Source organism: Myxine glutinosa, chromosome 14 (genome assembly GCF_964187855.1).
Source record: "Myxine glutinosa chromosome 14, kmMyxGlut1.1, whole genome shotgun sequence".
Taxonomy (NCBI): Eukaryota; Metazoa; Chordata; class Myxini; order Myxiniformes; family Myxinidae; genus Myxine; species Myxine glutinosa.
The window spans coordinates 35,896,682-35,923,042 of record NC_136274.1 but is presented as its reverse complement, the minus strand read 5'-3'; the positions used below and the strand labels follow the sequence as shown (position 1 = coordinate 35,923,042).

The following is a 26,361-nucleotide window of genomic DNA, read 5'->3' as shown; positions in this document are numbered from 1 at the left end:
CAAAACGAATCATAGGGTGTTTTTAAAAAAAACTTACAATCTTTTCATTTTTACTATTCAAGAGTTTAGATTTATGAAAGTTTTTTTTTTTTTTTTTTTTTTTTTTTTTTTTTGTATACTGAATCGAGGCTCGTGAAAGAGCTAACATTTACTTCACAAACAAATCAACCAGACAAACAAAATATATAAAAAGCGGGAGCGGAAAACAAGATGGGGAGAGAATGTGAAGCACACAAACACAACATTTGAGAGCAGGGAGATGTGTGGAAGGGAGAGGGCTTGGGGGGAGGAGGCATGGGAAGGGGGGGGGGGGTGGAGGGAGAAGTATTAAACACAAGGACACCAATGACTTCCAGGACAGAAGTTGGTATTTCAAAAAAGTGGAATTGGGGTGAAATTAGCGGGGGTAGAAAAGATCAAGGTTTTGGATGGGGGAAGATAAGAGATGGTGGTGAACAGCTGTTTTAAAGACCTGGAGGGTGGAGTGGGATTGAAGAGAGTGAGGGAGTTTGTTCCAGAGGCGGGAGAAAAGAGGAATGAAGGAGTGAAGGTGAGCAGAGAGTCTTGATTTTGGCAGTTTGACCATAAGAGGGTTGCAGGCAGATCTTGTGCGACCTGTAGGAATATTTGGGGGACAGAGCCCAGAGAGAGCTGGGGGGGCAAGGCCAGAGAGGAGTCGGTAGAAGATGGAAAGACCACCAACCTGCCTGCGGTGAGTGAGTGAGAGGCCCTTGGAGTTAGCTTCATCGCGGGAGATTCCAATGATTCTGAATGCTTTGGTTTCAACAGCGTGAAGACGAGCTAGGTGTGAGGCAGGAGCACCAGCCCAGAGGGGAGAGCAGTATTCCATTGAGCTGCGGATGAAAGCCTTGTATGTGGTGAGGAGCTCAGGTGTGCCAAGGAAGGACTTCGCACGACGGAGGATGCCCAGTCGGCGACTGGCTTTGGAGGCCAGATTTGAAATGTGGTTTTCCCAGGAAAGATCATGGCAGATAGTGAGACCCAAAAGCTTGAGTGACAGAACTTCTTGGAGAGGATTATTCAGAAAGTGGATGGGAGGGTTGTCCAGTCGGTCTTTTCGGAGAGACATCGTAAGAGTGTGAGATTTGTCAGGATTGAAAGACATGTTCCACTTGTTTGCCCAGTCTGTGATTTTCTCCAGGTCTGCAGAGAGTGAGGAGGCAGCAGACTGCCGATCTGAGGGATGAAGAATGGAGCGACAGAGAGTAGAGTCATCAGCAAAGAGATACAGAGGATTTTCAAGAGAGTCAGAGAGATCATTGATGAAGACCAGAAAAAGGACAGGGCCTAGAACACTGCCTTGTGGAACTCCAGCCTGAACAGGAAGAGGAGATGAGAGAAACCCATTCAGGGCCACACGTTGACTACGACTAGAGAGGAAGTCCGCCAGCCATGCGTGGAGATTTCCATGGATACCAAAAGAGGAGAGTTTGGTGAGCAGAGCGGGGTGCCAGACCGTATCGAAGGCACGTGATATGTCAAGGGAGACTGCTCTAATTTCCTGTTTGGCATTGAGGACCTCCATCCATTGTTGAGAAAGCAGAAGCAGCATGTCCAGAGTAGAGTGTCCAGGTCTGAAACCAAATTGATGATCAGAGATCAAGCCATTGGAGAAGAGGAAAGATTTCATATCTGAAGCAATGATGGATTCCATGACTTTGCTGATAATTGGGAGAAGGCTGATTGGTCTGTAGTTGCTGGGATCTGTTTTTGCACCTTTTTTGTGCAAAGCGGTGATGTTGGCAGATTTCCAAGCAGATGGAAGATGACCTTGAGCAAAAGAGAGGGTGAAGAGAACAGAGAGAGGGAGTGAAAGAGCGGAAGAACAGGATTTTAGGACCCGTGGGCTGATGCCGTCAGGTCCAGTTGCAGAATCCGAGTCGAGGGTTGACAGAAACTTTTCCACCTTGTCAGGAGGAAAGGACACAGAGTTCAGGAGCAGCTGGGTACGACTGGGTACGGTGGGTACAGAGAGGGATGGGTTTGGGACACAAGATTTAGAGGCAAACACAGAGTTGAGGCATTCAGCTTTTTCGCGTGCGGAGTCAGCCGTGTGGCCATTTGAGGTGAGGGAGGGGATGGAGGGGGAACAAACACCAGAAACAGATTTGACCAGACGCCACCAGGATTTGGAAGAGGGAGACAGATAAGAGAGTTCGGTCCTGAGAACGGAGAGATATTGTTTCCTGGCTCTCCTGAGCGTGGACACACACTTGTTTCGGGCTTTGTGAAAGGAAATGAGATTTCCTTCCGTTGGATTTGCTTTCCAGGAGACGAAAGCAAGTTGTTTCTGGGCAATAGCCTCACCACAAGATTCTGTGTACCATGGACGGGAGGAAGGGTATGACAACAGAAGACGAGATGGGATAAATCTGTGCATGAGAGAGAGCAGTTTGCTTTGGAAGAATTCCCAGGAAGAATTTATGTCAGAGGCAGTAGAGATGGGAGACCAGTCCAGATGATTGATGGCTGCTTGAAGACCGTGCCAGTTGGCCTGAGTGAAACGCCAGACTCGTCGACGCTGAGGAGGCTCTCTGAGAATGGTCAGAGAGATGTCCACTTTAACAAGCACATGATCAGAAGAGCCGATTGGAGCAGAAGAAGAGCAGCAGACATTTTCAGGGAAGTTAGTCATAACCAAGTCCAGAAGAGAATATGCTCCGTTGACTGAAATCCGGGTCGGGAAATTGACAGTTTGTGTCAGTCCCAGTGAGTCACAGAAGTCCTTTGCTGAAGAGCCATGGCTGGTGAGAGAGGTACCCACACCCAGCCAACTGGCATGGTGACAGTTGAAATCACCACATACGAGGAAGAGAGAGTTGGGATGGGTAGATAGAAGTTGGTCCATATTCTCAGAGAGCGAGATGTAGATGGAGTCATCACTGTTTGGTGGACGGTACAACACACATATGAACAAAAGGTGGGAGCGAAGGGGAAGCCGTAGCCAAAGGTATTCCTGGGGGTGAGGTGGAGAGAGGGCAGTGCAGGGCGAGTGAGGAAGAGAGTTTTGTATAAAGATAGCAACTCCACCTCCAGGACGAGGCTCAGGTCTATCATACCGGAGTAGGGAGTAACCTGGGAGAGATACCAAGGAATCAGAGACATCGTGAAGGAGGAAAGTTTCTGTTAAGCAGATCACGTCTGGTTTGTCAGAAGCAACCTGTATGGAGAGATCAGACATGTTTGAGCGAAGGCCCCGGATGTTTGAGGTCCATACTGTTAAGGAAGAGGAAGGGGGAGCATCGGATACAGAACAGGGGGGGGGGGGAGGTAGGGTAAGATGTGGAAGAGGAGGAAGAGGTAGGGAGAGCTGTTGAAGGTGTGTCAGAGATTACAGAATAGCTTGGAGAAAGGGAAGGATGGGGCAGACAAAAGGTTTGATGGTGATTGGGAGAGGCGCAGTGAGGTGTTATTTGACGAGGGGGAAGAGAGAGGCAGAAGGTTGAGGGAGATGAAGGTGAAAGTTGGAAGGGGGAAGAAGCGGGGAGGACGCTTTGAGGGGGAGGGGTGAGAGGGGAGTCTAGGAGGGGAGGAGCGAGGGAGAGTCTCGGAGGGGAGGGGTGTGGGGGGAGATTTGAAAGGAATGGGTGATTGGGAAGATTTGGAGGGGAGGGGCAAGGGGGAAGATTTGAAAGAGATGGGTGATGGGGATGATTTGGAGGGGATGGGCAAGGGGGTAGATTTAGAGGGGAGGGGTGATGGGAAATGGGATTTTGGGGTGATGGGATTTTGAAAAATGTACGATTAATGGGAAACGAACATTTATTGCAAAATGAGTTTCTTGAGACATTCGAGTCAAAAATACGTTTGAGGACGCTGGAGGGAGGATGGAGTGCTGGAGAGTTTAGGGAATGAATGAAAGATGCACTTATAAGAGATGGAATTTTTTTTTGGAATGAATGGATTTGGTGAGCAAGTCGAAAGCATCCTTTTATAGAAGAAGAAGAAAAAGGTGTTATAGAATATGACAGAATACAGGTCTTCAGGGTTCAGATGAGACATTTTTTAACAACGTGATCACAAACAGCGTAGTCGAAGAATGAACGCACAAACAACTAAGAACGAATAAACGAATAAAAACGGAAGGAAATGTTTTTGGGTTTTTTTGTTTTTTTTTGAGATTTTAAAACAAGGAAGTATGGGATGAAAAGACCGTGAAAACAGAGACCGGAAAAAAATTTCTGCGTGATCGGAGAACCGCTGAGACAAAAACAAAGCCTAAAGCCAAGGTTGGACACAGTAGCCTAGTACTACACTTAGGCCTCAGAATACACGATGAGAAAGACCGACGATTCTGTACACAGGTACAAAAAACCAACGCCAAGAATACTATTAAAGACACCCCAATAGGTACATACAAGACCAGTTTCGACAAAAACACAATTGTGAAAAGTTCTTTTCTGAAGCAGATTTACCCACAAGATTAATAATAGTTGTCATTTATGTGTGTAAAATATCAGTTAGTATCTCATCTTGTTTCACAACAATATATTTATATTTTCCAATCGTGTGTTTCATATAATTTTCAAATTCTTTTTTACGACATAACGTAGAGCAATTATCTCTCCAAAAATTATTTACATCTATTGAATTTAACTTAAATAAAATAAAAGTATTGGCATTGTTTCTTATTGAGCGTCGAGGGAGTTGAAAATATGACTGACTAAGATAAATACAATTACAAGAATAATGTCTCCCTCTTGTATAGTAGCTATCCATTACTGTTTGGTTTCTCTCATTAACACAATCATCAAAGATAACGAGGTTCTTTTTTGATTTATCTAAATCTTGAGGTGAAGGTATATCATCCGTATTATCACTGAGAATACAAGTTATGGGTTTTGATTTTGATTTCTGTGTATCACAAAATAGTTGTATTATATCCTCAATGTTGTAATCATTTAGTTTGTTTTGAAGTTTAAATAAACCGATAATGTCTTCCTTTTTAAGACCTGCATTAAAACCTTGTGATAGTAGTTGATACTCGGGTTGAAAACTTGACTTCGTAAAAATTATTAAATTATCATAATCTAAAAAGTTGGGGGTAAGGAGCATCTTTAAAAGCAAACAGGTTTTTCCACATCCGCTTGATCCGACTATTAGACATCTTAATGAATTTGGAAGATTTTTATGGTTGTTAAATTTTATCTTGTTTTCCCAAACGGGTAAAAAATCATTCATTTATATATTTGAAAAACAAGTCATCTAACTTTTTTTGAGCTATTTTAGAAACTCTATATTTTATCCTGAGTTCAGGTTTAATTTCAAAATAATTCATTATTTTATTTATATAGTATCTTGTATTAACATTTCCATTAAAATTATTTTGAATAATAAATATCATTAAACCCTTATACATTTCCTCAATACAAAGAGTCTCTTCCCTTGAAAGAAATGGTGTATTATCATCATATTACTTAACATTCATCTCTCTTATTAATCTTGTAAAGTAATTCATTTTTGGTTCTAATTTAAAAGAGTTATATATTGTTGTGGATATGAGGATTGTGTTTTTTTTATTGTATAGTACATTGTAAAAATATCGCCCTCCTTGCTCCAGTTATGTATAAAGGTCAAAGTGCATCCCGTAATTAGTTCATAAACACCACACGTTAGCCAATCATAGATTTCCCCCCTTGTTGACAGTTATATCCTTATTATGTGTATTAGTGTAAGGCTGTGTCTTCCATTAATCGAAATACTCCATTGCACTGCATTAAATAAGAGTAGATCCCCTTTCATTCACATTCCCCTTCCAACAATTGCCAACTGTTCCCTCCGCGACTCCATTCGCCACGAGGTCGGCTTGGAGAAGAAGGGGGAGGAGCTGCCGACTCCTGGGCGTGCCCGCCCATCGTCATCAAGGCGGAGCCAGAGGGCCGTGCCGACCAATCAGGGCCGAGGCGAGCTGACCGATGGGCGTGTCCTGGACACCAGCGGCTTGATCGCCTGAGGCGCTATATAGAGCGCGCGCGAAAGCCTGGAAGTTGTTGTTGGACTAAGCAAGAGAGGACTGAGTGGGACTAAGAGTTGGACCAAGCAAGAGAGGAAGTTGTTGGACTGGGTTGGACTAAGAAAGAGAGAAAGAGTCCTGGAGTTTGTGAAAGAGGGAGAGAAAACCCGTCACGCCAGACTCCCCACCAGCAGCTTGGCTCCACCAAGCAGCTCCGACCCGTTACCCCGCGCACACCACAGGATCGGTGGCATCGGCGGCCGTCGAGGTCCAGCCCAACGTCCCGTGCGGGATCAAGCTCCAGCCAGCTCCGTGCCTTCCTCCCCCTCCAGCCACCCACCTCCTGTCATTCCTGCCTGCAATTTCCCCATTCGTGTACGTGAGTTTGTTCTGTTTGTCTTGTCCCTGGGTTAATTAAGACTGTAGGTAAGCTAGCGATTTTCACTGTGTCTCTGAGTTCTTCTATAAATTATTTTATTATCCTTCCTTCTTCCTTGGTTACTTTTGGTTGTAAATAGTAAATAAATTATATTAGTATTCCCTACTTCTGTCTTCTTCTCCTTCACATCCGTGTCGCTTTTGTCTTTTCCATATTGAATATCTGTGGCGCGATTTTGGCCAACGTTCAGGAATCGGGTTAGTCGGGGTAACTGTTAGGGCCGCGGTGCCATCCGCTCGGCAAATTAACATCTTATCCGCGGTCCGTAACAATTGGTGTCTGGGAGTGAGATACGAGGCCCGAACCAAATTTTAAAACATCAAGAAAAAATTTGGTCAAAATTTGGAGCGGCCAAGATTTCGTTTTTAAAATCCCAAATTGAGTCGTGCCATGGATAGTCAAGGCGATCGGATGCCGGTGGGGGAACTACAAGAGGGGTTAGGGGTAACCCAGGATCAGAGGGAAGAAATGGAGGAGAGCAATGAGGAGGTGGTTGAGGAGGTGTCAGGTGCACAAAATGGCGCCCTCGCGCACGTGGTTGAAGAGGCACAAAATGGCGGCGCTGCGGCAGCCGAGACCGCAGCGCTGGGGATATTGGACCTCTTCGCGGCGCAGATGATGGGGTATATGAAAAAAATGAGTGAGCAAATGAGGGACGAATTGAGGGGCCAAATGGGAGCAATGAGGGACGAAGCGAGGGGTACCGGTGAACGGTTAGACAATAATTTTAAGGGGTTGGACAATAAATTTGAGGGGTTAGACAACGGGATAAAAGAGGTGAAAAATGGGTTAACGGGGGTGGAAAATAGAATGGCTGCCCAGGAGAATCAGATAGAGGGGGTGAAAAATGGGTTAAGGGGGTTAGAAAACACAATGGACGACAAATTGCGGGAAGTAGGGGAGCAATCCGCCCGGGAAATCAAACGGATGGGGAACCAGATAGAGGAGGTGAAAATCGGGTTAGAAGGTAAATTGGATGCTCAGAGGGATGAATTGGGACAGATGAGGGTGGCATCTACAAAAGAGATGGAGGAGATGAAGGAGGAGATACGACGAGGTGTAAGCGAGGAGGTCTCGGGGGTACGCGAGGAGGTAAAGCGAGGTGAGAAGCGTATGGAGAAAGAGGTGAGGAATAATACGGCTAGGTTACAGGGGGGCATAGAGGACCTGACGCAGGAGGTGGAACAGCTGACGGTGGGACAGACGGAGTTAGTGGAGCAGGTACAAAGGAACACTGCGGTACTAGGAGGGTTAAAAGCGACACAAAAAGACATTAAGAACGAATTAATAGCGACACAGAAGGAATGTCAGATGGCACGTGAGGGACTGACAATGAGGTTGGACGAGGTGACAGAAGTAATGGAGACAAAGGACCAGGAGGTGAGGACGCACATAGAAACGGTCAAGGTAGCCTTAGAGGACAAAATTGAGGAGACGCACCGGGAAATAAAAGAGGTGAAGGAAAAATTAGAGATGGTGGAAGAGGGGGTGAGTGAAATTAAGAAGAGACGGACAGAAACTAAGAGGGAGATAAAGGAGGAGGTGATGGAATATGTACAAGGTCGGTGCTCAAATCGTGATGCTCGCTAACCAAATAAAGAGTTTGCAGGTGGCGAAGGAGGTGCGGAGACGAGGTGCCGAGGTGAGTGGCGATATACGTGGAAATGTATATGACGTGAGGGGAGCTTCAGTCGGCTTGGGGGTTGATTTGGATCCGGGTGTTCGTGAGAGGCCGTTGGTGAAGTGTGCGACAGGTACGGAGTGCGAAGGAGGAGGTCTGCGAGAATGTCCGACTCTGGGGTGTGTAAGGAAAAAGTGTGCGCCAAGGAGTGAGTGTGCTGTCGAGAGTGAGTTGGTCGTAGCGCGTGTGCGGGGGGGCACATGGAAGCGCGTCGTAGGGAGTGTTACAAGGGATGTAATGGAAGCATGCACGCCTGTGGGGAGTGTTACGGAGGATGTAACGGGAGAGTGTGCGCAGGAGGATGCACGAGAAAGGTGTGTAACAGACGGGTGCATGAGGAAAGAGTGCGCTGTCAAGAGTAAGGGAGAATGCACACCTGTGGTGAGTGCTACGGAGGGTGTAAAGGGAGAGTGTGTGCGAGAAAGGTGTGTAATGGACGGGTGCATGAGTACAGAGTACGCTGTCAAGAGTAAGGGTGAATGCGCGACCGAGTGTGGTGGTAAGAGTTGTGAGAGTGAAACGGAGCGTGAGTTGGTTGTGGCAGGTGAGAGAGGATGTACACCTGGAATGGAAGGATGCACACCTGGAATGGTAGAGCGCGTATGGGAATGCACACTGGAATTGGTAGTGAGGCACGTGATTGGCTGTGCAAGTGAGAGCACACCTGTGGTTGTCACAGAGGAGGTGACCGAGGAGGGGGCGCGAAGAGGTGTGTTGGTGAGGTGTGCGAACAACGAGTGTGTGCAAAGGTGTGCGGTGGTCAGGTGTGTGACAAAGTCTGTAAGCGGAATGAGTGTACCTGGGTGTGCCAGGGAAGGTGCAATGACAAAGAGCATGGAGACGGCTGGATGTATGAGCAAGGAACGGGCTGCGGGGTGTAAGCATGCGAATGGAGCATCGACGCGAAGCGGGTTAGCGGTTAGAGCGACGTATAGCCGAATCGGGCCTTCGGTGCGAACCGGGCAGCTTTGCGTGCCGCGGGGTTCCGCGGCGGTTTCGAAAGGACCGCCGTGCGAGATCCACGCCGGGCCTCGCTTTGAACGGCCGCGTTCGTGCTCCACTAAGCGGAGCGGGCGGCCCTGTAGGAAGGGTCGTCACGACAACCCTTTGTGGTTGAGGCGTTCCGGCAGGTCGAGATCGGGCCATTGGACGGCTCTGTGCCGAGATGGTGCGTGGGATCTCGGCCCAGGTAAGCGTCCTTCCCTGCACCGAATGCCGGACGTATCCAGCCGCCGGCACCAAGCAACCCGCATTCATTGCTCGGCTTTACGAAGCAGAGCTTTAGAAGTGAATTGGCGCACCGAGAGGCTCAAGTGAGTAGACGGGTGGTGATAGTGTTTTGACCCGAAATTTAGAAAAGTGAATAGAATTGGTAGTGATTGGAAAATTTTTGATTTGTTGAATTTGGACGAGCAAAATTTATAGTGAAAGATGTCCGATGTGGTGGGATGGCAACTTTGCCATCTCTCACAGCGGGGGCAAAGGAGCACTAGTCTTATGGGGTTTGGCAGTGAAAACTAGCCCGGGAGGGTTAGGATATAGTGTGTAGGGACCTAGAAGATTGACCTTAGGTAACGGTAAGATTAGGTAGTGACAATGATACCTGTAGTGGGGACGCAGGTAGGTTAGTTGGATGATAATGACGAGGGAGCGCAATAGTTTAAAGGGACGACTGGGAAGCGCAAGTTCCAGAGGGGAGTAGTTAGATGAGATGATGCCGTGTGTGTGAGGATCGAAAGTGTATTGAGCAGGGTATGAGTAACTGATTGTGATTGTGAGTAGTATTGTGATTGCACAGGTGTGCAACTGAACAGGTGTGTGGAGCAGTGTATGAGTGAGAGAAGGTGATTGTGCGTTGTGTTGACCAAATGGTCCAGGGACCAAGGAGGGTGCAGGTGGCACCAGGTGAGATTGCACAGGTGTGCAACTGCAGGTGTATGGAGAATGGTTGTGTGGAATATATGGATTATGGAATATATGGAGTATTGGAATGGATGGTCGTGGAGTGAGTATGGTGGAAACTGTGGAGTGGAGTGGATGGTGCGAAGGTGTGGATGGGGGAAAGGAGGATGGACCCCCATCACGAATACCCAGGGAGGGTAGTGTAAGTGTTAGGTAGAGGGTACAGGTAAATTGTGGTTGGATATTGGCATCTGTGGTGCGTGGTGGAAGAATGGTATTTGGATGGGTGCATTAGTGACGTGGAAATGGCTGGGCGTGTAGCCTGTTAGTGTGTGTAGTTGGTTTGGGCACTCCACCACTGTGAGGATGTCGGCCAGGTGAGGCCGCAGGTGGGCTCTGGGAGCCGGTAGAGTTGTTGTGGATGGGGCCCGAGGATCCGGAGGACGGACCCGGGTAGCCCAGTGCCAGAGGGCACCAAGGGGTGACAGAGCCAGGAGGGGCCTTCCCCAGTTAGATAGGTTAAGGTGAGGAGCTAGGTAAGCTCGGGTGGCAACTGCAGTGGTGGAGGTGTGCAGGTGGGTAGACCTGCTGGGAGAGCTACACTCCCCAGTCCTGAAATTGTGCATGGGCACAGGGAGTTGCATCGGGGGAGTGAGACCCCAAATTGAGAAGCACCACAGTTTGGTCAATGGGAATTGGTTTTTAGAACCCATAGTGTAAGTTGGCCAATGGATTGGCAGGGAACGACCCCGGGTAGTGTAAAGTGTGTTAATGTCATTTAGAAGATAGTTAGGTTTGAAATCTCCTTGCACCATCTGCATCCACTCACCTGAGGTGATGGTACTCCACACCATGCCAGGTTGTTTTTATTATTTTTATTGTGCAGATGTTTGGAATGTGAGACGCATCATGACGTGGGTGTGACATTGTGCTGATGTTCCATCTCTCCCTCCTTATGAGGATTGATGATGAATTGGTGATGGCAAATTTGGTTAGAGGGATTGTGGAGACGAATTTGGTATAGGGGAAATATGGGGAAGACGTGACATTAGCGACGAATTTGTAAAGGTGTAGATTTTGTAAATATGGGGTAAGGGCAAGGGTAGAGTAGGTGACAGGGGGGGTGACGTACGGTAGGGACGAGCTTCCTCACTTCGCTCTCCGTACGCACTTCGCCTTGCATTGCCTGTATTGAAGTGTACCCTTGTGACCTTACCCCTCGCTCATCTGTCTTTTCCCCCCTTTTGTCTCCCACATGAGGACCTGTGCGCCACTGGGCGCCAAGGGGAGCATGCGTGGGTCCGCCATTGTGCGCCCGGAACTCCCAGAACCAGCTGTCTGCATCGATGCACCACATTATGGACCACATGTCTGTGGCTGAGCACCACTTATGGACCCCATGGGTTGGGGCATGGCCTCTCTGCTGGAACCGGCCATGAAGGCCCAAAATCTTGCTGGCGGACCTTGGCCACAGGGCACCGATGCCCCACAGGTGAACCATACATAGTCGGCCCCCTGTGGGCCATAAATAAAAGAAATGGACACGTTGGGTGCATTTTATTATTGCAAATAGGCCGCCAGCAAAGAAGATGACAACACCTGGAAGATAGCAACAGCCAGCAGAGGGAGCCGAAGAGCAAGAGACCACCAGCAGGGTTAGAGGTTGTTTGGTTATTTTTATTCATGAATTGTAGTGAATGTGCACCGATTGGTGCTTGAGGGTGCTTTGGTGCGTTTGTGGGTGCTTTCATGGTGCATCGATGCAGAGCAGACTGTCTCCCCCCCAAAAGAACAATCACAGGTCCTGGGTTACGTTTTGTAAATAAAGCCGAGTCATTGTAAATAATGCGCCCCCAGTCCCCCACCGTAAGTGTATTAGTTTGAAGACAATTCCGCAATTCGGTTAGCTGTGGGCGTGAATCTGTTAGGCAGGGTGCAATGGAGCAGCGGGACATATGTATTTATGTTTTAAAACTGTCGCACTCAGGGTCAGGTTAAATGTAGAGGGAACTACACCTACATGCCACACTAAAAGTAAAGGTAAGAGGCCCGGGACATGCCTAAGAGGAGGAGGGTGCAGTGTTGTGGATATGAGGATTGTGTTTTTTTTATTGTATAGTACATTGTAAAAATATCGCCCTCCTTGCTCCAGTTATGTATAAAGGTCAAAGTGCGTCCCGTAATTAGTTCATAAACACCACACGTTAGCCAATCATAGATTTCCCCCCTTGTTGACAGTTATATCCTTATTATGTGTATTAGTGTAAGGCTGTGTCTTCCATTAATTGAAACACTCCATTGCACTGCATTAAATAAGAGTAGATCCCCTTTCATTCACATTCCCCTTCCAACAATTGCCAACTGTTCCCTCCGCGACTCCATTCGCCACAAGGTCGGCTTGGAGAAGAAGAGGGACGAGCTGCCGACTCCTGGGCGTGCCTGCCCATCGTCATCAAGGGCGGAGCCAGAGGGCCGTGCCGACCAATCAGGGCTGAGGCGAGCTGACCGATGGGCGTGTCCTGGACACCAGCGGCTTGATCGCCTGAGGCACTATATAGAGCGCGCGCGAAAGCCTGGAAGTTGTTGTTGGACTAAGCAAGAGAGGACTGAGTGGGACTAAGAGTTGGACCAAGCAAGAGAGGAAGTTGTTGGACTGGGTTGGACTAAGAAAGAGAGAAAGAGTCCTGGAGTTTGTGAAAGAGGGAGAGAAAACCCGTCACGCCAGACCCCCCACCAGCAGCTTGGCTCCACCAAGCAGCTCCGACCCGTTACCCCGCGCACACCACAGGATCGGTGGCATCGGCGGCCGTCGAGGTCCAGCCCGACGTCCCATGCGGGATCAAGCTCCAGCCAGCTCTGTGCCTCCCTCCCCCTCCAGCCACCCACCTCCTGTCATTCCTGCCTGCAATTTCCCCATTCGTGTACGTGAGTTTGTTCTGTTTGTCTTGTCCCTGGGTTAATTAAGACTGTAGGTAAGCTAGCGATGTTCACTGTGTCTCTGAGTTCTTCTGTAAATTATTTTATTATCCTTCCTTCTTCCTTGGTTACTTTTGGTTGTAAATAGTAAATAAATTATATTCGTATTCCCTACTTCTGTCTTCTTCTCCTTCACATCCGTGTCGCTTTTGTCTTTTCCATATTGAATATCTGTGGCGCGATTTTGGCCAACGTTCAGGAATCGGGTTAGTCGGGGTAACTGTTAGGGCCGCGGCGCCATCCGCTCGGCAAATTAACATCTTATCCGCGGTCCGTAACAATATATTTTTATATTTTTTATTATCATTAATTAGAAGATAATCACAGAAAATACATTGTTTATATGAACCCTCATTATTAAGCCCTATTCTATCACAAGCCGGACAATTCTCTAATTTATCATATGGAGAGTCTGGAAATTCTGAATATCCTTCAGAACTTATCATATTTATATGGTAAATTTTTACTTAAACTAAACGCATTTATTCGTTAATAAATACAATGTTTCAAAGCACAAAAGACAAATTTCAATCAATCTCTACTTCGGTGGAAGATATAGAAAAATATGTCAAAGATGTTAAATTGAACAAAGATAAATATGGAAATTTTTGGGTAAAACCAGTTATGGAAAATAACATGAGCCCCTCTATTTCATTTAAAGGAAGAGCTCTAACTATACCTGGAAAGACATCCATTAAAGTAAATCTAACAAAAGTTTCTCCTCTACTCCTGGCAATTTATTCAAAGCTTGAAAAAGTGATCAATCGCGATACTTTGAAAAAGAATGAAAAACCATCAACAATACTCGTGGAGAAATTTGTATTTACTTTAATAATCCAAAGGGTGTAGATCTAAGTAAAATGAATGATGTTAATATTTCTGGTGAAATGTCATTTCGTTCTATGATAGTTAGAGATTATTTAAAGATAACTTTTGATATTAAAAATGTAGAGATTGAATCTGTTAATGAAAGAAAGTATATAGATATTGATGGGAATATTTTTCCTGCTAATTCAATTTGAGTCATTACAGCAGTGAAGATTTTACTATTTTATTGAACTCGGACGATAGTGATGATAGTATTTCATTGAACTTGGACGATGGTGATGATAGTATTTCATTGAACTCAGATGATAGTTATGATGCAAATAGTTTGTGCTCAAATTATAGTTATGAGAGTAGCTTTATTGATGACTCTGAGTATGATTCTGAGTATTCATGTGATAGTTATGACTCAGATGATTCTGAGTGAAAAAGTGTTTTAGTTTAAGTATAGTTTCATATATAAAAAGCCTGTAAAAAGGCACTTTCTTCTATAAGTGTTTTACTTTAAGCACAGTTTCATCTTTAAAAAAGCCTCTAAAAAGGTGTTTTACTTTAAGTATAATTTTGCTATATAAATATGATCAAAGCAACGTATTGCGACGTTTGTGAACAAGAATATAAACAATACAAAAGACACCTTAAAACTAACAAACACACATTTAATCTACTTCACCTACTATCTCCTATTCAGAAGGAAACAAAACACTGTTCTGCCTGTAATAAAAATATCCTCAAGAAAGGCTTCGAAATACATCTTAAAACAAATCAACATTTATCAAATTTTATTACAACTAAAAACAGTGATGGAGCATTCAAAGGACATATTAAAATAAACATATGTCACCCACAGGGTGAACCGTATCTTGCCAAAATGTGAAAATTCCGTTTTTTCGTCATGACGTCATCAAATGACGTCATAGCGTCAAACTGTTTACAGATCTGGGAAGCACTCATCAAGGGCATTCATATGAGGTATTACTCGATATGGTACCTACGATTTCAAAATTTGACCTTGGGGTCAATAATTTTCGACCTCCAGCGCTAACCATGAAGGTCAAGGCCGATCGCCACCAAAAACTAATCAGCTGAGCGCCGGACCATATACTAGATTCCCATGAAGTTTGGAGACGATCCGATCAAAGTTACTCAAAAAACTACGATTTCAAAATTTGACCTTGGGGTCAATAATTTTCGACCTCCAGCGCTAACCATGAAGGTCAAGGCCGATCGCCACCAAAAACTAATCAGCTGAGCGCCGGACCATATACTAGATTCCCATGAAGTTTGGAGACGATCCGATCAAAGTTACTCAAAAAATAAGGGTTTCGTTGACCTCCATGATTGACCACAAAGTGACCTTGACCTTTGACCTTGACCTTCAAAATTTTGTGTGCTGAAGGGTATCTCTATAGGACTCTGATATGCGAAGTTACAGGAGTTTCCAATAATAACTGTGGTCTACAGAGTGATCTAAACGTGAAAAAAAAATGATTAACCACAAACAAAAAAACAAACAAAAAAACAAACAAACAAACAAACAAACATACAAGCTGACTGATACATCTTGCAAAAACTTCGTTTTGGCAAGATAATAAGAGTCTTTGACTTCAAACCTCCCGAACCAAAGTCTATAGTTGATGCTGTAGAAATAGTCAGGTTCATTATGTTCAGATTTATAATTTCGTTCTTTTTTTGTGGAGATTAGCAAAACTATACATTTTTGGAAAGCTTATAGCACCAGGAATCCGAAAAACCATGTTTCCATTTGCGCAAATTTTTCTTTGGCGGCCATATTGGATTTTCAAAATGGCCACCATCGGAAACCTATTTTTCGCGATATCTCAACATCCGAACCACCTAGAGTGCTGATTCCAACACCTATACCCACATTTTTGGGGATGAGGAATCACATGAAGCCATCTAAAATAATCTACTCATTACATTTCATTTCATAATTCATGTACATGAAAATAATCATTTCAACATGTTCAGTTCATGTACATGGAAAGTCATTATATCAGACCTAATAGTTCATTTAAAATAAACCTCATGAAGCTCACAATTACTTACCTGTTGTCGTTTTATATATTTGCAGGTCTTGAGAGAAGATGAGTGAAGTTACGACTCAGCCCACACAGTGGCAGCACTGCATAATTTGTCAAACCGCTTCAGCAAAATATGGAACGCTTGTCCAGCAGCCCAAACCGGACTCGTTTGAACACTTGCTACAAACCCTTAATGATAGAGCAGCCTACCATGATGGAAAATATGTTAAAATTCACAGTCGCTTAAAGGATGAAACAAGTGAAAGTCTGCAATTCAATAATGCAGTTTGGCATCGTATCTGTTATTCAAATGCAACCAACAAAGAGAAGGTACAACGTGCCAAAGACCGCCATCAATATCACATTTCAGCCGGCTCCTACACAGAGAAAAAACGTGGACAAAAGCGAAAAAGCACAGAACTGGACGAACCATCAACTTCCACCACCAGTCCGTTTACACGTTCTGCAACAGCTCCATTCATTAAGGAACATTGCTTTTTCTGCCAGGAAGATAACGAGCAAAAATTGTACACATTGAGAACAGAAAACGGTGGGAAAGCATTACACGATGCTGTGGAGCTGTCTGGAAATCTCACCCTGCAAACTAGGTTAAACACATCCATCTCACCCACTGATGCACATGCAATCGATGTTCAATACCACAAGTCATGTTGGACAACAAATGTATTCCATGTGTTACGTACCAAGGATAACAAGGGAACAACAGAGAGAGGTCATCCGTTTCAAACATCATGTTTGATTGAGTTGATTAGCCTTGTCGACTGTCAAACTCAGAATAAACAATACTTATCCATGGCACATATTGAAACAACATACATCAACTTGCTTGGTGGCACAGATGCATTGGCGCACCACTTCCCTGCATATAGTAGACACTGGCTCAAGGAGAGAATTCTTCTAGAACTACCACACGTAACGTCTGTTAGGCAAAAGGACAGGAGAAAACCTTCTGTTCTTTACTCCCCAGATGCATGCGAATCCGATATGGTTCAGTCTGCCATGATAGAAAGTGAAGTAGACGATCTGAATATTATCTATAAAGCAGCAAAGGCATTGCGCAGAATTATCAAGAACTTCCACCAACAGGAAAACTCATCCGATGCTATACAGGTCACTAGCAGCACAGATGATGTTCCAGCAGCACTCCACGCAATGATCAGATGGGTTATGGTGGGGCCAACAGAAACACTAGAAACTGAAAAACGAACCACTCACGTTAACAGAGAAGTACTCACTGTTAGTCAGATGCTATTGGGTGGATTCAAATCTGACAAGCAAGTGAACTATAGGCCCAAAACTGATTCTGCGACCTTCCGATCAACCAAATCACAAGAAACTCCACAGTCTCTAGGATTAGCCTTGGCAGTTCACCATGACACAAGAAACAAGAAACTCCTGGAAAGTCTCTGCTCTCAAGGTTACTGTGTCTCGTACAGTCGTGTTATGCACCTCGAAACAGCCCTAGCAAATGCCATTGTGGAAAACACCCTGAAGTTCCAAGGACTTTATGTTCCTCCATTTTTGAAGAAGGGAACTTTTGTGTTTTTTGCAGCTGATAACACAGACTTTGCTGAAGACAGCGTGGATGGCAAAGGGACAACCCATGGAACAATCATTGCTGTTTATCAAAAACGTGACACTCAAGGAGAAACATTGGCGCCACAACTGAGCATAGCTGACACTACCAGTTTGTCAGTGACCCCGTACCAGGTTCCTATGCTTCATTGTGACAAGCCGGTGCCGAAAACCATAAAGAGAACAGACACATTCCACATCAGCAAGGATGGTATATCACCAGCGTATCACCTTACACATCTAGGATGGTTGGTTGCTTCTATGATCACCAGAATGCAGAAATCAAACAGCACATATATACCTGGTTGGGCAGGATACCACTCATTGCTGTCGGGTAGTCACAGTTTGACACAAGTCGGAGTCTTACCCCTTCTACCTGAAGTAGCACACGAGTGGTCGACTCTTCTGACCGTCATCTCTCAGACAACTCAGCTAAAGAACTTAGTTGTTGGTACAAGCCACCCTACAGTCATTTCCTGGGATATGGCCCTCTATGAAAAGGTGATAAGGCTGCTGGATGCAAGGCCAGACCTGAAAGGTACCGTTGTACCTCGGCTTGGCGAGCTGCATGTGGTCATGGCTGCTTTGAGAGCCCTGGGTACTTCCATTGAGAACTCAGGTATTGATGACGCGTGGATAGAGGCCGACCTCTACGGACCTTCAACAACAAGGCAGATCCTGAGATGTTCGCATTACAAACGCACTCTCCGTGCTCATATTTATTCATATATAGCACTTTATGAAATGGCGCTGGACCTGTTCTTCAAAGATTATCCACAGTTGAAAGCCGTTTGCTCAGATATGTCAGAAGAAATAGACGAGGCATGTTCAGAAAAGGACAAGTTCACCAAAGCCACAAGTGTGAAAGAAGCCAACACAAAACTGTTGAATGTCATCACTACAGCTGATGTTGTGAACATATTCAAGACTTGGGAAACAGAACAATCCAAAAAAGCCATGTTCAAGTCCTTGATGAATTACCTGCATCGAGTGGAGACAATTCTGTTCTTTGTGGAAGCTTCTCGGGACGCAGATCTCAAACTCCACCTGGAATCTGGTGAGGCACTCAGCAAGCTATTTTTCTCCATGGATCGTATCAAATACAAACGTCTTTGGCCGCAATACATAGCAGATATGTATGACCTGAGGAAGACGCATCCGGCCACATACAGGGAACTCGAGAATGGAAATATCTCAGTAACGAAATCTAGCATCCCCTTTGTATCAATCGGTGCAGACCACGCTTGTGAACAGGAAAACAGAGCAATGAAGGTTCATTCTGGACTTCCAGGCATCTCCAATAATGCCAATGCAAGGCAGAGATTCTTTATGGCCTCTCCAGAATTGTCACGGCTGACCAGAGAATTCAAAGATCAGTTCGACACCAAAACAGACAAAGTGACAGAACACCACGAACTTAGTCCGAGGGCAGTGAATCTGAACAATACAGCGGTTGAAAAGATCAAGGCTGCTATCATGAGTCATGGCAATCCATTTACCACAGAAGGAAATAGCATATACAACTTGATCACACATGCCTATGTCCCAGAGGAGCACACGTCACAAATCCTGAATATCGACAACATTGGTCAACACTTGTACGAAGAGTATGTTGACGAAAGAATCAACGGAACAGTCAGCTTATTTGCACCCGTGAAAAAAGAAAACAACACGATGTACTTGTCTGGTGTGAAGAAGACCAAGATCATGCTCAGGGACAAGTCAGTCGACTTGAAGGAAACAAAAGACTTGTATGGAAGGCTGATGATATTGACAAAATCAAGCCGTGATGTTGACCAGAAAGACGCAATAGGCAACTACGAATTCACCCTTACACCTCGCGCCTTGTTCGCACCAAACGGTGACCTGCTTCCTTGCCTTGACAAGTCAAAGTTAATCCATCTCCTTGTGAAACATGGAGACTTAGCTCCGGGTGACTTAGCTCCGACCTCAAGTCCTCAAGCTCAAGTCCATAACTCTGCAGCTATGAAAATAGCAGTAGTCGACGCCATGGTTCTTGTACAGAAATTGTCGACAAAACCAGCTGCAACAGTAACCGTTGAAGATCTCAGTGTCAGCTTTAATACCAGATTGATGTCACTGACAAGACATTTTGACGAAGTTATCCTCGTGTTTGATACTTACAAGGCCGATTCGTTGAAGCAAAGCACAAGACAAAAAAGACGAGGGGGGCACAATCCAGTCCAGTACCAAGTGAAGGACAATACCAAGATCCAACACATCACCATGAAGCGGTTCTTGTCACACGATCAGACAAAGTCAGATTTGGCAGAATATCTGGCTGAGAAAACGTTGGAGTACAACAGAGATGCCTCCAAGCTGATAATTATATGTGCAGCAGGAAAGGCCAAGAGTAACAAAGGCGTGCATTTTGAAGACAATAATCATGAGGAGGCAGACACTCTGATGATTCACCAAACAGTGCTGGCAACTCGCCGCAATCCCAACGCAGAACAGCTTACCTTCTTCTCTCCTGATACGGATGTCCTGGTCTTGGTCATAGCTAACTATGATGTTCTGCTCAAAAACACTGCTGTCTCCCTTGTGTCGGGCCTTGTGCAAGTACAACCAATCTGGAACAATCTTGGCGTCGAAAAGGCCAAGGCATTGCCAGCATTCCACACATTCACAGGAGCAGACAATACTGGACGGTTTTCGCGAATAGGCAAAACAACATGGTTTGAAGCTTTCGTCAGAGCCGATAGTGACGTGATACAGGCCATGAGAATGCTCGGTGATGCTGCAGATGTGACCGCAGATCAGATGTCCAACTTGGCAAGATTTGTATGTGCAGTGTACGTACCAAAGGGAATATGTATCAACAGCATTCCGGAGTTGCGCTGGTACCTCTTCTGTAAACACATGACTTAAAGTCACAAGTTACCTCCAACGCTAGGGGCTCTAAATCAGCATGTTGATCGTGTACATCTTCAGGCAAGGGTATGGGCTCAGGCTACTATCGCACATCAAGTGTTCCTGGATCCACAGCAACATGGCTACTTCAAGGACAACGATGGGGAATTGAAACCACTAATGACAGATGTACCACCAGCACCGAAAGCAATACTTGAGATGGTCAGATGTCAGTGCAAAGGAGACTGCTCATCGAGACGGTGTTCGTGCCGTGCCAATGACTTGGCATGCACAGACTTGTGTTTGTGCAGCTCCGAATGTGAAAACGACGATGACTGTCAACCTGTTCTCTGCTCTGACGACAGTGATGAGGACATTTGAAAACCTATGAGGACAAAATGTTGATGAATGTTGACAAAGATAAAATTTCATCTATGGGAAATATTCTATGTTCAAATAAAAGTAATTATTACATGTATAATTATGGATTGTATAGCCTCATCTCTATATACTTACCTCTTGAATACATAAATCACCTGTTTAGGATATATGAGGGATGTGGTTTCATAACTATGATCCGTGTGCCACAATGTAGCGAAACATCACTCAATGTGGTATACATATTCAGAAAAAAACATGTTTCCTGAAAGTGGCCATCTTGAAAATCCGCTGTAGGCTGCCACCTGGTATCCCAGGGTAGGTGTAGATTATTTTAGATGGCTTCATGTGATTCCTCATCCCCAAAAATGTGGGTATAGGTGTTGGAATCAGCACTCTAGGTGGTTCGGATGTTGAGATATCGCGAAAAATAGGTTTCAGATGGTGGCCATTTTGAAAATCCAATATGGCCGCCAAAGAAAAATTTGCGCAAATGGAAACATGGTTTTTCGGATTCCTGGTGCTATCAGCTTTCCAAAAATGTATAGTTTTGCTAATCTCCACAAAAAAAGAACGAAATTACATAACAAACCTGACTAAAATAGTTAAACCTGTTGTTCAAACATTGATTGAAAAAACACTAAAAGAAATGAAACCACTTAAATTTTATATGGGAGTAAAATTAGAAATGACAAAGGATGAAGGAGTTATAGATACACCATACATGAGAACTGAGCCACACTTTATATCTTCATATCAAGATTTTAAAACATCAGGAGTCTATGATGAACTTATTAAACAAGAGCAAGATGTAGATAATTCAATTGTAGGAAGTGGATTCAACATAGGAAAAATTATTTTCATAGACATTCATATTCTTAAATCAGATCCTCTAAAAGCTTCTTCTTACATTGATTTACCTAGTGTTATCAAAAATAGAAAAGCAGTTATCAATATCAAAAATAAAGACAATAAATATTTTCTCTGGTCTATTCTAGCACACTTACATCCTCCACATTTTCATGATGAAAGAGTATCTCATTATAAAAAATATGAGAATACATTAAATACGAAACATCTAAAGTTTCCTATGGCTTTAAATGATATTCCTAAATTTGAAAAGATGAATAATTTATCAGTTAATGTTTATGGTCGAACAGAAACAAACAACATTCAGGTTTTAAAGCTTTCTGACAATTGTAAACAAACTCATATTAATCTTCTATATTTTAATTCAGAGGAAAATTCACATTATACATACATCAAAGATATTGCTAAATTAATAAAACCACAAGTATGTAAAAGAACAAATAAAATATATATATTTGTTTGCGTTGTCTTAACTTCTTCAATTCACAAGAAAGATTAGATAAACATTCAAATTATTGTGGTGATCATAAATCAACGGTAATCAATATGTCTAAAGAAGGCTCAAAGATCACATTCAAAGATGAAAAGAAAAAGATCAAACATCCATTTGTAATATATGCTGATTTTGAAAGTATTCTAGAAAAAATAAATACTGCTTCTCCAGATCCAAAAGAATCATACACGAATAAATATCAAAAACATACTCCTTGTGGTTTTTGTTATTATATCAAATCATCCGTTGGTGATAAATATAACAAGTTAGAGGAGTATAGAGGCTCAAATACCCCAGAGGAGTTTGTGAAACGACTAGAAAAAGACTGTGTTCGATTAACCAAGATAATGAGAGAAACCAATAAACCAATGTCTTTGTTCAGTGAAGAGAAAAGGGAATTTAGAAAAAACAATGTTTGCCATATTTGTGAGGAAAAAATTGGTGAAGGTCTAAAGGTTGGAGATCATTGTCATCTCACTGGTAAATATAGAGGTCCGGCTCATCAAAGTTGTAATATTAATGATAAACTCCCCTCTTTCATTCCTGTCTTTCTTCATAACAATGCTCATTATGATACGCATCTATTTATTAATGAACTTTCAAAGACATCTGGACACATTTCAGCAATTCCTAACACGGATCAGAAATACATTTCATTCACAAAAACAATTCACACATCTCCTATTACTCATATCAGATTTCTTGATACATTTAAATTCATGGCAAGTCCATTGGCTAACTTGATTCAAAATCTAAAAGAGTTTCCATGTCTTTCAGAGTATTTTTCAGATAAAGATTTACTAACACAAAAGGGAATTTACCCCTATGACTATAAGGACTCATTTGAGAGATTCAATGAAACACAACTTGCTTTAAAAGAAAATTTCTATAACAAATTAAACAACAGTCATATATCTGATAAAGATTATGTACACGCACAAAATGTTTGGGAAAAATATAACATCAAGAATCTTGGCGAGTATCACGATTTGTATCTCAAAACTGATGTGCTTTTATTGGCCGATGTATTTGAAGCCTTTAGATCTGTTTGTCGCACTGGATATGGATTGGATCCTGCTCACTACTACACAGCACCTGGATTGGCTTGGAGCGCGATGTTGAAAATGACAAAACAAGCTTTGGATTTGATAACCGATGTTGATATGCTTTTGATGATTGAAAAGGCAAAAAGAGGTGGAATTTCACAAGTCTGCTCGAGCAGATACTCAAAAGCAAATAACAAATATCTTCCAAATTATGATTCAACGAAAGAGAGTTCTTACTTGATGTACTATGACGCAAACAACTTGTATGGCTGGGCAATGTCTCAAGCTCTTCCTTATGGAAAACTTAGATGGGTAAAGGAAAAAGACTACAAAAGGTTTTACAAGATGTATGTATCTCTACACAAAAAGAAATGGATGATTCAAAGGTTGGTTATTATTTTGAGGTCAATTTAAAATATCCTGAAGAACTTCATATCAAACATAAAGATCTTCCATTTGCTTGTGTGAAAGAAAGTCCAAAGAAAGAATGGTTGAGTGATTATCAACGATCGTTTGATATAGGTGAATCAACAGAAAAATTACTTACTACATTATATAACAAGAAAAATTATGTTCTACACCAAAGAAATTTGCGACAATATTTATCAAAAGGTCTAAAAGTAGAGAAGATCCATGGGGTTCTAAAGTTCAATCAAAATCATTGGCTAAAGGAGTACTGTACATTGATTTTAATACACAAAGAAGAACAGAGTCAAAAACAGATTTTGAGAAAGACTTTTATAAATTGATGAATAATGCGGTCTTTGGTAAGACTATGGAGAATGTGAGGAAAAGACAAAATATCAGACTATCAACATCTTGGAAACAAGCATCAAAATTAATTAATAGACCGAGTTTTATAAGAGCCGAGGTCTTTACTGAGAACTTTTGTGCGATCCATTTGGTTAAAGAGAGTATTGAAATGGACAAACCTATTTATATTGGAACATCAATTCTTGATTTATCAAAGTCATTAATGTATGATTACTTTTATAATAACTTGAGGAAGAAATATCAAAATGATGTTAATCTACTTTATATGGATACAGATAGTTTTATTTTGAAAATTAATACTGATGATGTTTATTCAGACATGAAAAAGGACATTAATATCTATGATACAAGTAATTACAGTCCAGAGAGTGAGTTGTTCTCTTCTAAAAATAAAAAGGTGATTGGAAAGTTCAAGGATGAATTAGGAGGAAATGTTATGAGTGAATTTGTGGGATTGAGGTCCAAGGCTTATGCTTATAAATACATTGTGAATAACGTTGAAAAGACTGATAAGAAGTTAAAAGGTGTAAAGAAAAATGTTATTAAAGAAACAATAAACTTTAAGGATTATTATAACTGTTTAACAACAAAGAAAGAAGAGTTTAGAAAGATTAATGGAATAAGAAGTTATAAACATCAATTATATACAGAAGAAATAAATAAGAAAGCATTGGGGGCTTTTGATGATAAGAGGTTTATTTTAGAAAATGGAATTGATAGTCTCCCTTATGGTTATATAAGTATATAAGTGATAAGTTAAAAAGGGGGTTAGGGATTTTAACGGGCTACCGCCGCCTTTTTACTATTATATAAATGATAGAACCAAGTATCAACCAGACTAAAGAGTGGAGGTGTAATCAACCTTGGTATATAAATGGAAAACATAATGAATGTGAAAAATATCAAATAAGACTTATTGAAAAGGCAACTGGTAAAAAAGTTCACAAAACAAATAAGAGAATTAATTTAAATACTGGTGAGTTGGGTAAAAAAGATGGAAATATTTTTGAGTGGACGGAAAACTTTGATGGTTGTCAGGAAAATATATACTTTAATTTAAAAATGGTGTGTGGCATTGGAGGTGCTCAGACAAGAACATTGAGGGAGGTTTATCATTTTATCTTAGCTCAGTTAAAATATCTTGATAAAGAACCAAACTCAAACATCTTCTTTGTTAATGTATTAGATGGTGATGGAAGTGGTAAGAGAATTAAATTATTTCCCACACATAAACAAATATTTGTAGGATCATTGTTTCAGTGGTCTACTAAACAACAATGATCATTGATAGTAAGAGTAAAAGGCCCATAAGACCAAGGGGGGCAGGAATAGAGGTGTTTATGGGAAATGAAGAAAAGTGATGGTGAGAGGAAAATTTACACGTAAGTGAATGGAGATTTGGGGCTGTCCCAGGAACAACATTTATCATCTACTAGCATGAATACGCTTACCTGGTCACATGACGTCTGATCAATCACTGCTATTTGTGTAACACCCTATCTCATTCCCAGCTACAGTTGAAAACACCACCAATGCTTCCCCGGCCATAACCATGAGGCTGAAGAGCATCCATCCACCTTACAACGTCACGGAAACTTTCAAAGTCATTTTCGCGGGGCAATCGCTTGACGAAATGAAAATGAACCTGTGCACCGACGGCCAGTGTTTCCAAACGTCTTCCACCGCCGTCCAGCTGAACCAGACCACACAAAATGTGTTTTCACTCGTGTACAATGAAACGTCCGATCACGGGGTAGATATCGATGTCAACGGTGTCGTCGAACGCTGGTTCACCATGGACAACCAGCTTGTGATTGGAAAACTGGAGCTGTCTGGCTTTCAGGTTCACAGAGTTAACTTCACACAACATGGTGAGTTTGCTTTGATATTTTCACATTGATGTCAAGCTCATGATGGAACTTGTATACCGTATAGATCAATTGTAGGGCAAGGACATATATTAGTAGATATTAGTATACCTTAATGTGACTTACAAGGAAATCCGTACACACTGGACAAAAACACATGGTATATTGTGAATGGGATGAATGTGAGTTTTTCTTCACACCAAAGGTTCACATCAGAATGTCACGGGTCAGCCCGGCCTTATTGCCCTTATTGATCTTTCTCCCCTCCCTCCCAATCTCCTCTCTTCTCAATTCCCTCTTAAACTCTCCCCTTCCCCAGGGCCGTCTTAAGAGCATTGTTGGCCCTGGGCAAAGCAATCCACTGGGGCCCCTTCCCACCCACTTTGAGAATCATTTCGGCAAATATTAGTGTTAATGCATTATAATTGACAACGAATTTAAACTGTACATACCTTATTACATAAGAATGGAAGATGCTCACTATTCACAATTCACAAAAGTGACAAGACAAATAGTTGGCGCTGTGAAATGCTGATGGCGCTTGCTGGAATAAATTTGAGAGAAGTGCGTGACGTCATTCAACAAATGGCAATTGGGATGCGCAGTGAAACTTGTTTGTA

General features: G+C 43.0%; 1 protein-coding gene across 1 annotated transcript in view; it reads left to right on the top strand.

Annotated features, from left to right (window-relative positions):
• The window catches only part of LOC137439241 (uncharacterized), a 119,652-nt gene that overhangs the window by 92,552 nt on the left and 739 nt on the right, over nt 1-26,361 (top strand). The window contains exon 7 of the mRNA XM_068134970.2: nt 25,385-25,744. Within this exon, the coding sequence (XP_067991071.2) occupies nt 25,385-25,744 (360 nt within the window). The remainder of the gene's footprint in view (nt 1-25,384; nt 25,745-26,361) is intronic.